Consider the following 14030-nt stretch of genomic DNA (forward strand, 5'->3'; position numbering starts at 1 on the left):
ATTTCTTAAAACAAGCATCAATCAGACCGACAAAGATACAAAATAATCATCTTTAGGCAAACTATAGTTCATCCAATCAATACAATAAATTAAAATTAATTTAGTAATTACAAAATAGTTTACTTGAGAGACTTGTCACATCAAATTTGGATGGATACTGCATGTGTAAAACATTCTGTATGTAACCTAAAAGACAAACATCCACCTCTCTACAGCAAAAACTACAACCACCGCTACGTCTCCTCAGGTTAGATGTTGAGTTGTTGAATGCTCACATGTCCGTTTGTTTTGGTAGACCCTGAACACACCGCATAACGTAGCTGCTGTTTCGCACTATTCCTAAAAGGTAACCATGCTTTCACTATGAGGCCGGGGGGGGGGGGGGTTCCTCCTGGTCTGCGTTGCCTTGGCGACGTTTGATTCTGACGTCTATGCTTTGCTACGACTGTAAAGCTAACCTGTCCCGGTGCTGAAACGAGTATGGTCACGTGACTGCACAACGACGTGTGATTGGTTAAGCACAGTCACGTGGTAGAGCCTTTAGCGGAAGACTCTCTCTCTCTGTCAAAATAAAACATTACAATGAGACGTACGCGGGGGTAAAAACAATGAAGCGTGGTAACGAGTAACGAGCTCATTGGAGCCTAATGTAGCGGAGTAAGAGTACAGTTTCTTCTTCACTAATCTACTCAAGTAAAAGTAAAAGTATAGTGATTTAAAACTACTCCTAGAAGTACAATTTTTTCAAAAACTTACTCAAGTAAATGTAACGGAGTAAATGTAACTCGTTACTACCCACCTCTGCCCACGGGTTATTGAATGTTGCACACATTTATCTAGCAAGAACACACGGGCTTGGACAACAACTAGGCTATGTGGCTTTACAGCCAAGGAGGGCCGGGAGTGTTTTTAAGATAAAAGCAGGCCAATAACTGCTACTGAAGGGCGGGTCTAGGCGTGGCCATAGTGGGATTGGTAATATCTCGAGCGGTACGGGGAGCTGGACGCACTGCCGGCGGTGCAGGAGCCGCTGTTGAAGGCCTCCCCGCGGACTGCAAACATGTAGTAGAGTAGAAAGTATAGATAATTGCTGCAAAATGTAACAAAGTAAAAGTCAAAAGTGTGCACTATTGATTCTACTTAAGTAAAGTATAGGTATGTGAAAAATGTACTTCAGTACAATAACAAAGTATTTGTACTTCGTTACATTCTACCACTGGGAAAACATATCAGGCCAGGCTGTCATTCACTGTTCGTACTTCAATTCAATTTTATTTATAGTATCAATTCATAACAAGAGTTATCTCGAGACATTTTACAGATAGAGTAGGTCTAGACCACACTCTCTAATTTACAAGGACCCAACAGTTCTAGTAGTTTCCTCCAGAGCAAGCAACAGTGCGACAGTGGCGAGGAAAATCTTCCTTTTAGGCAGAAACCTGGGACAGACCCAGGCTCTTGGTAGGCGGTGTCTGACGACCGGTTGGGGTTACTTAGACCCATGACCTATATCAGGGGTCTTCAACGTTTTCCAGGCTAAGGACCCCCAAACTGATGGCGAGATGGAGCGGGGACCCCTTAATTATATATATATATTGTATAAAATTGTGTTATATCAAACTGGTCCTATAGTGCCATGTGTAAATGTACCTTGTTATTGTGCATTCAATACTAAGATACTCAAATAATACACAGGTTCATATATTCATGCATTGATAACTGAAAGACATCTTCTGCCTCCATTTATCTGTTTACTACAGTGTGTTGAATTCATGTTAATGTGTATTTAAAGACATTTCAATTTGTGGAAAAAATTGCAGGGGGGGGGGGGGGGGGGAATATAAAAAAAAGTCTAATCAACCAAAACTTTCGCGACCCCCATGCAGTACCTCCGCGGACCCCCTGTTGAAGACCCCTGACCTATATAAGTCATGTAACTGTGAGCCATCGTGTTGGGCTGTCTCAGGCGACCTACCATAAAGAGCGACAAAGTCCGCAAAGGGAACAGGAGACCGCTGTTTGTGTCCCAAGTTAGACCAAAAGTTGACATACTTTTTTGGGGGGGGGTGCTTTTCCCTTTATTTGATAGTGACAGTGGAGAGAAAAGAAAGGGGGGGGGAGAAAGAAAGGTGATGACACGCAGCAAAGGGCCGCAAGTCGGATTCGAACCCAGGCTGCTGCAAAGGACTCTACTGGGTGAGCTAGACTGGCCTCCTCATCGTTGGCGTAATTATTTTTTTTATTTTTTTTGGTTGGGCGGGGCCGCTGCAGACATAGATATATCGCAACTTTAATCGCAATTTTATAACTCCTGTGAAATCGGGCATTTTCAGCCGCAACATTCTCAAAAATAACCTGCAAAATCCTGGAGGGACTGGTTAACTGCCACTGGTAGTATGATCTGCTGTGTGTTTAAGTTTCATATCTTAAGTTTGTATTTTTATGTATTTTATTCATCAGAACTTAATATATTTTGATGTTTCTCTATTCTGTTGTGACAATAAAACCAATTATTATTATCATATTATTTTATTGAGAACTCATGAATAACTACAATTAACTAATGTTAGGGAAATCTGTTTGTGGATTTTTTTTAATGTATTTAATATATATTGGCAGATATAACGGACTATCAGATTTTTAAATAACCAACTATTTATCAGTCGGGCTCTAGTATGAAGACGTGCACATGTGTCAGTGAAGCATTGTTTTGGTCATTGGACCCCCCTTTCCTCTTTCATTCTATATGTTTTGTCTATGTGGTTTGAATTGTGTCCCTTCATGGTTCCTGGTATTGACTTCAGCCACAATTGGACCGAAGATCTAATAAAAGAGTGCCGCATCTGTACTCCAATTGTTGAATCAACTTTTTAGATCTCTGACAGTCCGCCCACAAACTTTGAAGAACCAGCTCTGTGTGGTCAGAACCTCAAACACATCATTGTGTTGTCATTCGTCTTTGAGTTTGTTCTTCGTGACAAGTTAGGTTTGGCTTTTCTTGAGATAAATAAACACCGTATGCTCATGCTGCCGCAAACCACATGCACAGTTCAATGTGGTTACAGCCTTTGTAATTTATTGTATTAGGTTACAGCCTTTCCCAGTTTTGATTTCACATTTGTTAATATTTTCACCAACAAAAATGAACAAAACAAAAGCCAAGCAACTCACACTCAAATGAGCGAAGCAAATCCAGCGTATCAGAGTGACTCGGCTTAATTGAGTTTCAGCACAAGTGATTGAAGGCATATAACAGGATCACAGCGATACATGTGGAAACAGGGAACGCACTCACGCTTTTAATCAATTTGATATGAGGAACATTCAACAAGGCTATAATTTAAATGATACATTCTTTAGATTGCTGGTTCCCAGTCCTGTTTGTGTGGATGTTGGGTTAAGGAAGGTGAACAGAAAATTTCAAGAATGCATATCTTATCTACGTATATAACGACAAGAAGGGGCAATCATGTGGTGAATGAATAATGTAGCTCAGCAGTAGAGAAGTCAGTTTTAAGCTTGAAAAACGTTAGCTAACAAAAGCTACTGGTCAATCAAGACCAAGTACTGAATGGACGTAGCAGCCAAACCCCTGAGTGTAATGAACAAAGTGTTTTGCAGCTGATTGTATAAGGTGGTGTGTTGTGTGTGTGTGTGTGTGTGTGTGTGTGTGTGTGTTGGTGTGTGTGTGTGTGTGTGTGGTGTGTGTGTGTGTGTGTGTGTGGTGTGTGTGTGGTGTGTGTGTCATTTTCATCTTGTGTGTCTCATTTATGAATGTATGCTAAGTGTATAGTGGTTATTGTTATCATCAATGTATGTAGATTTCCGCGCATTAATGTTGAAATCACCCACAGCGTATAGCCTACTGATATTACACTTCTTGAAACCTACGCCCTCACATTTTGCTGACAAGACAAGTTTCCTTTACTGTAGACATTGATATCTCTGCAGTGGCTAAACATTTTTTTTTACCATTCAAACTGCATTTGAAATGTCAATCTGCCTTCGTTCTTGTGCCGTTTCAACTGCTGAGATAGACGTTAACAAGCTCTCTCTACATTGTTAGTTTGTATCAGGAGACGTAAGGATGATCCCCCCCCCCGTGCAATTTCACTTGGTGAATGTGTAGAGGAAAATGCGCTGTGATGACTATGCACATCTGTTACAGAGAGAGCGGATTTAAACGAGACAATGTGTAGGTTTCTCTAAACAGACTGGCCATGCGTCCAGACATTTATCCTAAATGTCAATTCTTACCCGTGACATTTCAGACTGCAAACCGACTTTCCCATAGCATTGTTTTCCACTGAGCCATGTTTGCTTTTAAGACATTGTATGTCCCTCTGCCTCACCAGCCTCTGCGGGCAACTTTCACCACAGTTGACTTGTGTGGTTACATTTAGCATTAAGGCCAAAGCGATTTTCTCCAATCAAGCTGTGCTGTGTGGGCTGAGGCCGGCTGAATTACAGTCATGAGAACGTCAGACGTGGAAGTATACGTATAGACATACAGAGGAAGGCACTTATTGCAAATATGAAAGGTTACTTTGTTTTGGTCGGGCTGCTTTAAATGGTAAAGGCTTGAGGTTGATTGTTTTCAAAAGAGTGATTATATAAAGGCATGTACTCTACTCTGTAAGGTTTAAGTACATTTTTAAACTCTGGCAAGGTTTTTTCAATCGTTCCTTCAAGGAGGGACTATCATTTTTGAAAAAAGAGATAACACAATCTTGAAAATGATTGGAGCCGAGAGGGTGAATCCTAAGAATTTCGGGGATCCTCAGACTTTTCCTCTAGCTCCACCAATAGGTTGGTATTTGTCGTTTTGAGTGAAATGGATGGAACTGTTTGATGTTCTGCCATGAAATTTACTTCACATATCCAAGCCCCTTTCAGGAGGAATTGTAATCTTTTTGGTGATCCTCTGACTCGTCATGTAATGTCCCCATTGATTTGTCCAATACTGTGTTTTATTACCAAATACCTGTTGCATGATGTTTAACATGAACATAATGAACATCATTCAAAAGAGATTTGCAAAGGGGAAAAGGGAGACTTAAAAATCAGTGGATGTTTTCTGCTTTAGAACATATATTGCAAGTAAAAAAAATACATCTACCCACGTTGTCCTCCATTGCCCCCCCCATTTTATTCATCGTGGTCTTTCTTTGTTCTTATAGTGTGTAAAAGTTTGACCAGGGCGCGTTGCCAACAAGTGTAAAGCCTGGAGTGGCTTTGCAGACAATTTATAATTTATTAGTAAACACGCGAATAGTTAAAATGGCAAAAAGTTTCTTAACCGTTCCTTGCGTAAAAGGAAACTCCCCCAATTTTACACATCAAGATCACTTTCTGTTGCGTAAGAAGATACATCTGGGCATGTGAAACAAAAGCGTTCTTTAATGTCTTCTCAGGGTCTAGTCCGAGAAACTGGCGTGTCCTGGTTTGAGCTTAGAGACAACACAATTTGAACAACAATAAACGGATGATTTTTAAAGATGTGTCAGCCGAGGAAACTCATGCTACATTCTTGGCTGTAGGTCTCTTATTAAAAAGAGATAATAGTCTCTGTGAGGCTTCTACCTGGATAAAAGGAAGGATGGGAGGAAAAGAGGAGGAAGGAAGGAACAAACAAATGAACAAACCAAGCAATGTAGGGGAAAAAGGAGAGGAAGGAAAGGGAGGGGGAAGAAAGTAGAAAAGAGCAAAAAGGAAGGATGGGAAAAAGGATAAAGTAAAGGAAGGGAAGAGAGGAAAGACAGAAAAGACGAAGCAAGTGATTAAAAGAAAAGAGGAGTGCATTCCTTCTGTGTTGTGTGGATGTCGTAGCTTATTGGTGAACCCGCTGTTGTGCAAAATTCCTCAGACTTAATGCTCATGGCTTCTCAATGGGTTCTCAGTGGGTCAAACTCTCTCACAAACACACACATATAGATTAAAAACACATTTCTCTCCCACCTCTCTGAAACATGTCTGGTTCTACTTAACTTGTGAGTGTTGCATCCCTCCATCAGAACAACAACAAATACACTCCCACACTTATTTTCTTGACTTCACTTTGTTTTTCCTGTTTACTCTGTCTCTCTCTCTCTCTTTCTCTTAAAGCCTCTTGTTGTTTGTCTGCTTCACTCCATCCTGTTAGTCAATATTCACCCCGTCTGTCGTTCCCCCTCTGAAGCTTTGTTTACAGAGCTCAATATCACTAGTGGAGGAGGAATTTAAAGTAGTCATCTAATGTCACACACTCCATCCTAAGTATAAGTCTTCTTTAGATGTCAGTAGAGACAGCAACTATGAGCTTCTGGGCAACCTACCACGTTGTAGCCCACAGCCGTGGGATAGAGAGAAACGTAATTTCGATCTCTTTTCGATGTCTTGACATGTGAAGAAATTGACAATAAAGCAGACTTTGACTGATGCCTTGTTTGAGACTGAGAGGGAGATCTGGAGTTTGATAATGTTCTCTGAAAACAGCTAGAAGAGTTTTCCATTCCATCGGCTTTAAGTCTTTTGGTTTCTGGTTAAATTGTCACCTATTCTGATGATGGTTTCTCTCCCCTCATCTCGGCAGGGGGACCACACGTGGGCGACCATGTTGGGTCAGAGTGTGCGGTTGCAGCCGGTGCCCATCCAGAGCCTGTCGGAGCTGGAGCGAGCCAGGTTACAGGAAGTCGCCTTGTACCACCTGGAGGAGAGGGACCTGGACTTCAAGATCAGCATCCCGAGAGGTACGCAAAGTTTTTTCATTGATTTGGGTGCCTCTACGTCCAACGTTTACAGGAATAGTTGTTGGTACTTTTTTTTTTCTTTTGCTCTTTTGCCAAGAGTTTGATCAGAAGAGTAAAACTCTTGTCTGTAGGGAGAGTGGAATCAATCTTCGTATCTAACTCTTTGAGAGAAAACAAAATAGCATATCCCCCAAAATGTTGAGGTATTTCTTTAAGATTTGTCTTAGCAATCTTTGTCAATGCAAGAAACACCTTAAAGTCTTCTGTTGAATATCTACTTTTATGAAATCTTGGATGTCAGAGCACACAGTCATGTTTCAAGACTTTCATTACATCTTGAAATGAGTTTGGATCAATCTTAATACAAACTACACACAATTTGAAGCTTCAAATGTGGAAGATAACGATTGAAAAGAGTCAAAACGCAAACCCGCTTCGCTCAAATGGCTTGTCAGATTGTGCAGGACTAATCCCTGATGGAACATTCTAGCGTATTGTCATGATTCTGGATGGAAGTGCCCACTTTAATGTTTTGTCTTGCTTGTGAAGAGGAGTGGCAGCCCAGAGGTTAGAGATTTAAGCCAGTTGAGTGTGAAGCAGCAGGAGGAGGTTGAGGGAAAGCCCGTGTCTTTAGTCACCTCTATCTGGTCAAAGAAGGCATTCCATGCACATGTGTCAGCAATGACGTTATTAGTTATGATAAGAAAGGGCAAAGGATGCTGCATGATGTGTTTGTTCTTCCATGTGTCTTGCTCCATATCTCAAAACACCACTGACAGGATTTTGAGTTCAGTTCAGGATATACGGTAGGTTTACACAGCCTCAGGCGGTCCTCAGGCGGTCCGGGGGGGAAACGCACATCTTTCCACTGATTTTTAATGAGTAGTGGGTTAAGGGTGCAGCTCTGGGGGCCATGGGGGGAGCCAGAAAAATTAGCGCTGGCGAAAAGTTGACAGATTAAACTTTTGGAGAAAAGCAACCCCACGCTGCGGTGGCCAGTAAAATAATTGCGATATGATATTGCGATTTCCATATGATTCACAATATTGGAGGGAATGATCATTTTTGTATCATTACTCCCAATTTCATTGAAAAAAGTAAAAAAATAAAAAATAAAAAAATAAATTTCTGTAACAACTGTGACAAATATTGCGCCCCGTCTACTGTGCTACATTGGGGGGTTGAATACTACAACAGGACGTCTTATAATTGGGCGATTTAAGTGACACTCCCACCGCCACACAACCCTGTGGCCAATCGCCATATATCTCGATCTGATCTGAGTGCACCCTAAAGAATAAAAAAAAAAACTGTTGATGCCGGAGAAGTGAGCAAACTGCTAACTGCTGAAAACTATATTAAAAATATCAGATCTGGCAGTCTTAGAAAGCCACGTCCTGCTCTGCAACTGAGTGTAAACAAGTAATAATACGGTAGTTGAAGTGAAAAGCATATTTGACACAAATTATATTGCAGCAGAGTATTTTTCTATGTTTGTAACATGGGATCTTTTATATGAGAAAGCCTCAGTGAAGCCCCTTAACAGCCTAACAATTACATCAGCTCTAGTTATCTTTTAATAATAGTGGGAAATACCTCAGATAACCTTCAGATAACGCACTATTCATGAGAAAATTGGAACTGCTACTGAAAAAAATGTCTGCAGTGATTAAAAGGAATTTTTTTAGATTTTGAGCTAGGACAAAAATATTTTACACCTCATGCCTTTTTATCTTGACATCCCAAGATATGTGATTTCTTTTCTTTGCTCTGCACTTTACGTTTAAGTACTCTTTAAGTTTCTGTAAATTAACAATGCTGTTTAAGGTGTGTTTTTAACATAGAATGTCAATAAAAGTAAACAGTTGACAGTTCACAATACATTATCTTCTGTTGATTTTAATACATTTACATTGTTGTTAAGACTATTCAAATTAAATTATATGACATGATAAATAGAAGGCTTCAAATAGACCCGGTGATCGGTATCAACCAATATTGCTTCAAGTAATCGGTGATCGGCCCCAAATGTCCTGACCGGAGCACCCTTAGAAATAGTGTGTGTGTGTGTGCATTCGTCGCATCCGTCTGAGCTCTAAAGTCCAGCCAGTAAAGTAAAGGATAGTTTGACCAACAAACTGTAAATCTTTCTTTTGCGATCAAATGTTTTTATTCAGTATAGTCACACATTGCCTCAGACCACCATCTAACAATCTGCTGAGACATAAGAGCGTGTCCGAGGACACTTCCTTCAAACACTTCATAGACCGCAGACTGGGAGTGTTTTTTTAATCTCGTGTTTGCTGGGGTTGGAGATGTCTCGAGGTTCACCGAGTAGAGCTTGTACTGAGAAACAGCTGATTGTAGAAGTGTGTGTGTGTTTATGTGTGTGGAGGATCCGTCGTTAGCCTTTCTCCTTTGAGACCAGTCCCTGGGCTGCTTTTCTCAGACTCAGCTGCTCTCTCCCATACTGTTGTCCTCTCTCAGGGTTTTACAGTAACCCCCGGCATGCTGAACTTTGACCGCAGGCCCGGTTTACACATGATCTCCAATGCTGTAAACAGCAAAGCTCGGTTATTTTGTAGGTCACCTTGCTGTCAGGGTTTTGATGCCCACTTGGATAAGAAAATATATATATTAAATGTACTATACTGTATCTCCTGTTTTAACTTACGTTTGTTGCTTCAGTATCCTTTTTTCCCCACTAGGAGCTTATTCATTTATCAGATATGTTGTATAGATTTTTACAAACAGTTCTGGCATACTTAATAATTGGGAGTCATGGGATGTCGAGCCTGTGTGAACGTGTTTTACTCATGTTGCGAGGACATAAATCTGTATACACAGTCACATTTTGGGGAGAAAAACAGGTCCTCACAATGTAAAATTTTAAGTTTTAGGGTAAAGAATTGGTTTAAGATTAGGGTCTCAAGGGAATCTGTCGTGATAAATGAGTCTTCAAGTGACCAGAGACGGAAACAAGTTAGTGGCTCAGAGCAATTTACATCCTGTGAGACATCCACTTGTCCCTGTCCTTCTCATTTGTGGGAAGTTGTCCTATTTCATTCTCTTGTTATCTTTTCTTTATCTTTAGGGATACATATACTCTCTTCTTCCATCTGGTCAGGGTTTAATTATACAGTCAGTATTTGTGGGAAAACACAAGTAAATAATTTACCCTTAACTGCTTTGTCTTTGGCTTCCTGCAAGCAAGTTCGGGGAATAGACTTCCCAAATATCTCCACATATTCCAGATGGAATAATTTGGGAGATGTTTTGCATGATAATTAAACCCCCCAACAAAAAGGAATTTTTCATATAAAACTACTTAAAGATTCCAGCTTCTTAAATGATTTGCTGCTTTTCTTTTTTAATAATAATAATTGTATTGTATTAGTACCGGTAATAATGTTGAGGGTTGGACTGTTGATGCCAATTAATGTGCCGCAAATAAATATAGGCATCAATATACAGTATATCAAATGGGACATATTTATTTTCCTTTTTTGAGGCATTTTAGGCTTTTAATTCCAAAGGACAGACGAAGACATGAAAGGGGAGAGATGGGGGGGGGGGGGGATGACATGCAGCAAAGGGCCACAGGTCGAACCCGCGGCCACCGTGTCGAGGAGTAAACCTCTAAATTTGTGCGCCTGCTCTACCAACTGAGCTAACCTAGCCGCTATTTTACTTTGCTATTCACTTTTTTGTTTTATATATTTTTGATTTTGCCAGCGTCTTTCCTCTAAACTGTAACACCTAAATTTCCCCTGTAGTGATCGATAAATACTCTCATATTATCTAACAGTACACACCACAAAAGTTCAACTAGGGATATGCTAAAATGTTAGCATAATCTATCAGAGACTTAAAAACAATGTCTCCTTTATGTCACCTGATGTATATATTTGCCAATGAAAAGCTTTAACTTAGAGCAGATCTCAGACACATGTGATGCTCATAAGTAGAAAGTCTGGTGCTGCACGGTAAACGCTTAAAGTGGAACGATAACGGTGAAGGTGACTGTTGCCCAGAGATATTTATTTATCTAACAGTTAAACCATGCCATTAGATATTACTGCAGGAACAGTTTGATTATATAACATGCTCTGTGAGGAAGTGTGGGAACGTTGGTCCTCAGTTTCTCCCCCGGGTTGTAGTCTCTGCAGTCCGTCCAGTCCGTCATGGTCTCAGATTCACCTCCCGCCGCGCTCCCCTCCCGGTTTCTTCTTCTGCACTTCTGTTTCTTTTGATGTTTCCATCTCTCTCTTTCTCTCCGTCTTCATCGCAAAAAGGCATCTTGCAGTCTTAGCTTCTCTTTATTTTTCTCTTTGTCCTCTTGTTTTGTTCACCTTTTTTGTCTATTTGCCTCTCACCGCTGCAACTGCAATTAAACCTCTCCGGTTTCTTTGTACAAGCCCACTCTGCTTTATTATGTCGGTCTTTACATTCATGTGCATGCATGGCCCCGAGTGCTGGCATATGAGAGCGGTGGTGGAATCTAACTATGGGCCTTTAGACGAGGTGATTGGACTTTTTAGTTGAATCTTTTTGAGCCACTTTCTACTTCTACTCAACCTCAGAGGGTAATGTTGTACGCACAAAACATACAAAGAGCTTATAAAATATGATCTCTTTATTAATTAAACTCCCCAACAGTTTATACAAGTACATCTGAAACAATTAATTGATTACAGAGAAAATTAATTGGTGAAAACGTTGATGATCTTTTAAGTCATTTTTCATATTAAATCACTTAATGATTCCAGCTTCTTAAATGATTTGCGGCTTTTCCTTTTAATAATAATAATTGTAATGGATTAGTACTGGTAATAATGTTGAGGGTTGGACTGTAGATGCCAATTAATGACAAAACCAACATTGTGAAGGTACCACTTTGGGCTCAGGGTAATTTTCCATTTCTCACTATTTTTAGAATTTGTACATGCCAAACAATCAATCGATTGATCCAACAATAAAATATATAATAGAAACAGACACAGACACCGGAGCCATTTTTCTGCAGTGAGTACTAGGCCTGCCCAATTCGAGGAAAAATATCAATCACGATTTTTTTGCTTAGAATTGATATCACGATTCTCTGCCACGATTTTTTTGACCATGACAAAACAAATTGGCAGTACCAAACATAGATTTCTTTGGCACCTACAGCACAGTGGCCATCACCACAAGCCTGTAAACACAGAGGCTTCAATGAGGAGAAGGGAGAGCACTGCAGCGCTGGGGAGCACTTTAAACCTATTTCCTACCGTCTTTGTTTAAAACTCACTGAAGAAAGTCGTAGCGTTTGTGATACAGTCGGCTCATGACATTAATTGCAATTCAATTTTATTTATAGGAGAAATTCATAACAAGAGTTCTCTCGAGACACTTTACAGATAGAGTAGGTCTAGACCACACTAGACCACATCATTTACAAGGACCCAACAGTTCTAGTAGGTCCCTGCAGAGCAAGCAAGCAAGATAAGAATCAAAGTCAATAAATAAATAGTTATTTAAAAATTAAATCATGAACAGGGTGAATTGAGATCACGATTTTATAACGATTAATCATGCAGGCCTATTGAGTACTCCTGATTATACTTGCATACTTTTACTTAAGTAGCATCACAGTGTGGTGGGAGTACTTTTACTTAAGTAAAGGATCTGACCACTTCTTCCACCACAGTTTGAGTGTGCGTGAGCGTGAGCGTGTGTGTGTGTGTGTGTGTGTGTGCGTGCGCATGCCTGCACCAGGGCAGGTTTTTGTGCACGAGTGTGTTGGTTGCTTACATTGGCAGTCCAGTGAATTCTTTGTGAAACGTGTCAGTAGTTGAGAGACCGATTTTCTCTTATTTGGTGTTTTCCAGAGTTCCTTCTCATGCCCCAGTCTCTGAATCCCTGCTCTACAGGGACTCCAAACTAACTCGCTCTCTCATCTGTCCGTCTTCAACTTTCTCTCACTTTGGTTCTCTTCCCTTAAGCTCCACTTGTTCCATTTACTTTATTTCTTATAACAGGAAAGCCTCTTTTTCAAGAGTCCTGCCTATAACCAAAACAATATGTTGAGTAGTCGATCAGCTAGCGTTTTCATAATCATGTAATCATTTAAAGTGAATTCCAACCACAACTGCCAGATTTTCTTTGCTTTCTGGCTTCTGAAATATTAAGGATTTGCTGCTTTTCACCTATTTTCTATCACTGTAAATTTAATATTGGATTTTGGACAGTTGGTTGGATAAAACATGCAATTTGAAGATGTCACTATGGGCAAAAGATACAATAAAACAATAACTAGTTGTAGTCCTAGTCCTAGACAAGATAGTGCATGAGGAATTTAATGATCTCTCTTTAAATAAGAAGTAAAAAAAAACTAAATTGTGACACGTCTTCAAATGCTCGATTCTGCCAATTTTGTACAATGTGTGATCCTGTAATAATGATGCAAAACTTTCCGCCAACAACAAATAATAGTTTAAAATAACATCCAGGTCTGTTATTCCTGGAAGCCTACGAATAGCCTACATATGCACCCACACACACAATAAGGGATTAGCCTTAGCTGGAGGTGGCGTGTGTGTGATGGGAGGGCCCATGCGCTTTGGAAATAAACCTTAATTTCCTGCAGTCATGAGAATTTGACCCTTTATCCCAGCATCCAACACACACAACACACACCACACACACACACACACACACACACACACACAACACACACACACACACACACACACACACACCACACACTTTGACATGGATACAAATACCCTTTCTTTCCCTTACTGTTTTTAAATTGCTGTTATTCTGTGATAAAGCTGGAATTAAGCAAAGAATTTCCATCTTCAGAGTCCCAAATCTTCTAGACGGCATGATTTTCGGCGCAGGGAACTCCAATCATTCCTTAATAGGGAAAGACACAATGTTGAATTAGTGATTTCTAAACAGCAGCTTAAGTAACCCAAACAATGGCTTCTTCCACATAAACCCGGTCAGAGGAGCAGGATGTAAGAGCTCGTAAAACCGAAACGTAACACACACACACACACACACCACACACACACACACACACATAATATACATACACACACACACACACACACACACATCATATATATATACATACAACCACCACACACACACACACACACACACACACACACACACACACACACACACACACACAACACAACACCACACCACATAACAACTAGAACTGCTGCAGCTACAACAAGTGCCCACACAAAACACAAGCCACTACATGTACTGTAAACATGGATTTACATCACGATTGTATTTTCTGCT

At 40.3% G+C, this 14030-nt stretch overlaps 1 protein-coding gene across 3 annotated transcripts in view; it reads left to right on the forward strand.

Moving 5' to 3' along the window:
* Window positions 1-14030, forward strand: part of arhgap36 (Rho GTPase activating protein 36) — a 62477-nt gene that overhangs the window by 29169 nt on the left and 19278 nt on the right. For all 3 annotated transcript variants that reach the window (XM_032499424.1, XM_032499426.1, XM_032499425.1), the window contains exon 2: window positions 6572-6728. In XM_032499424.1, the coding sequence (XP_032355315.1) occupies window positions 6572-6728 (157 nt within the window). The remainder of the gene's footprint in view (window positions 1-6571; window positions 6729-14030) is intronic.

Source organism: Etheostoma spectabile, chromosome 19, assembly GCF_008692095.1.
Source record: "Etheostoma spectabile isolate EspeVRDwgs_2016 chromosome 19, UIUC_Espe_1.0, whole genome shotgun sequence".
NCBI classification, from domain to species: Eukaryota; Metazoa; Chordata; class Actinopteri; order Perciformes; family Percidae; genus Etheostoma; species Etheostoma spectabile.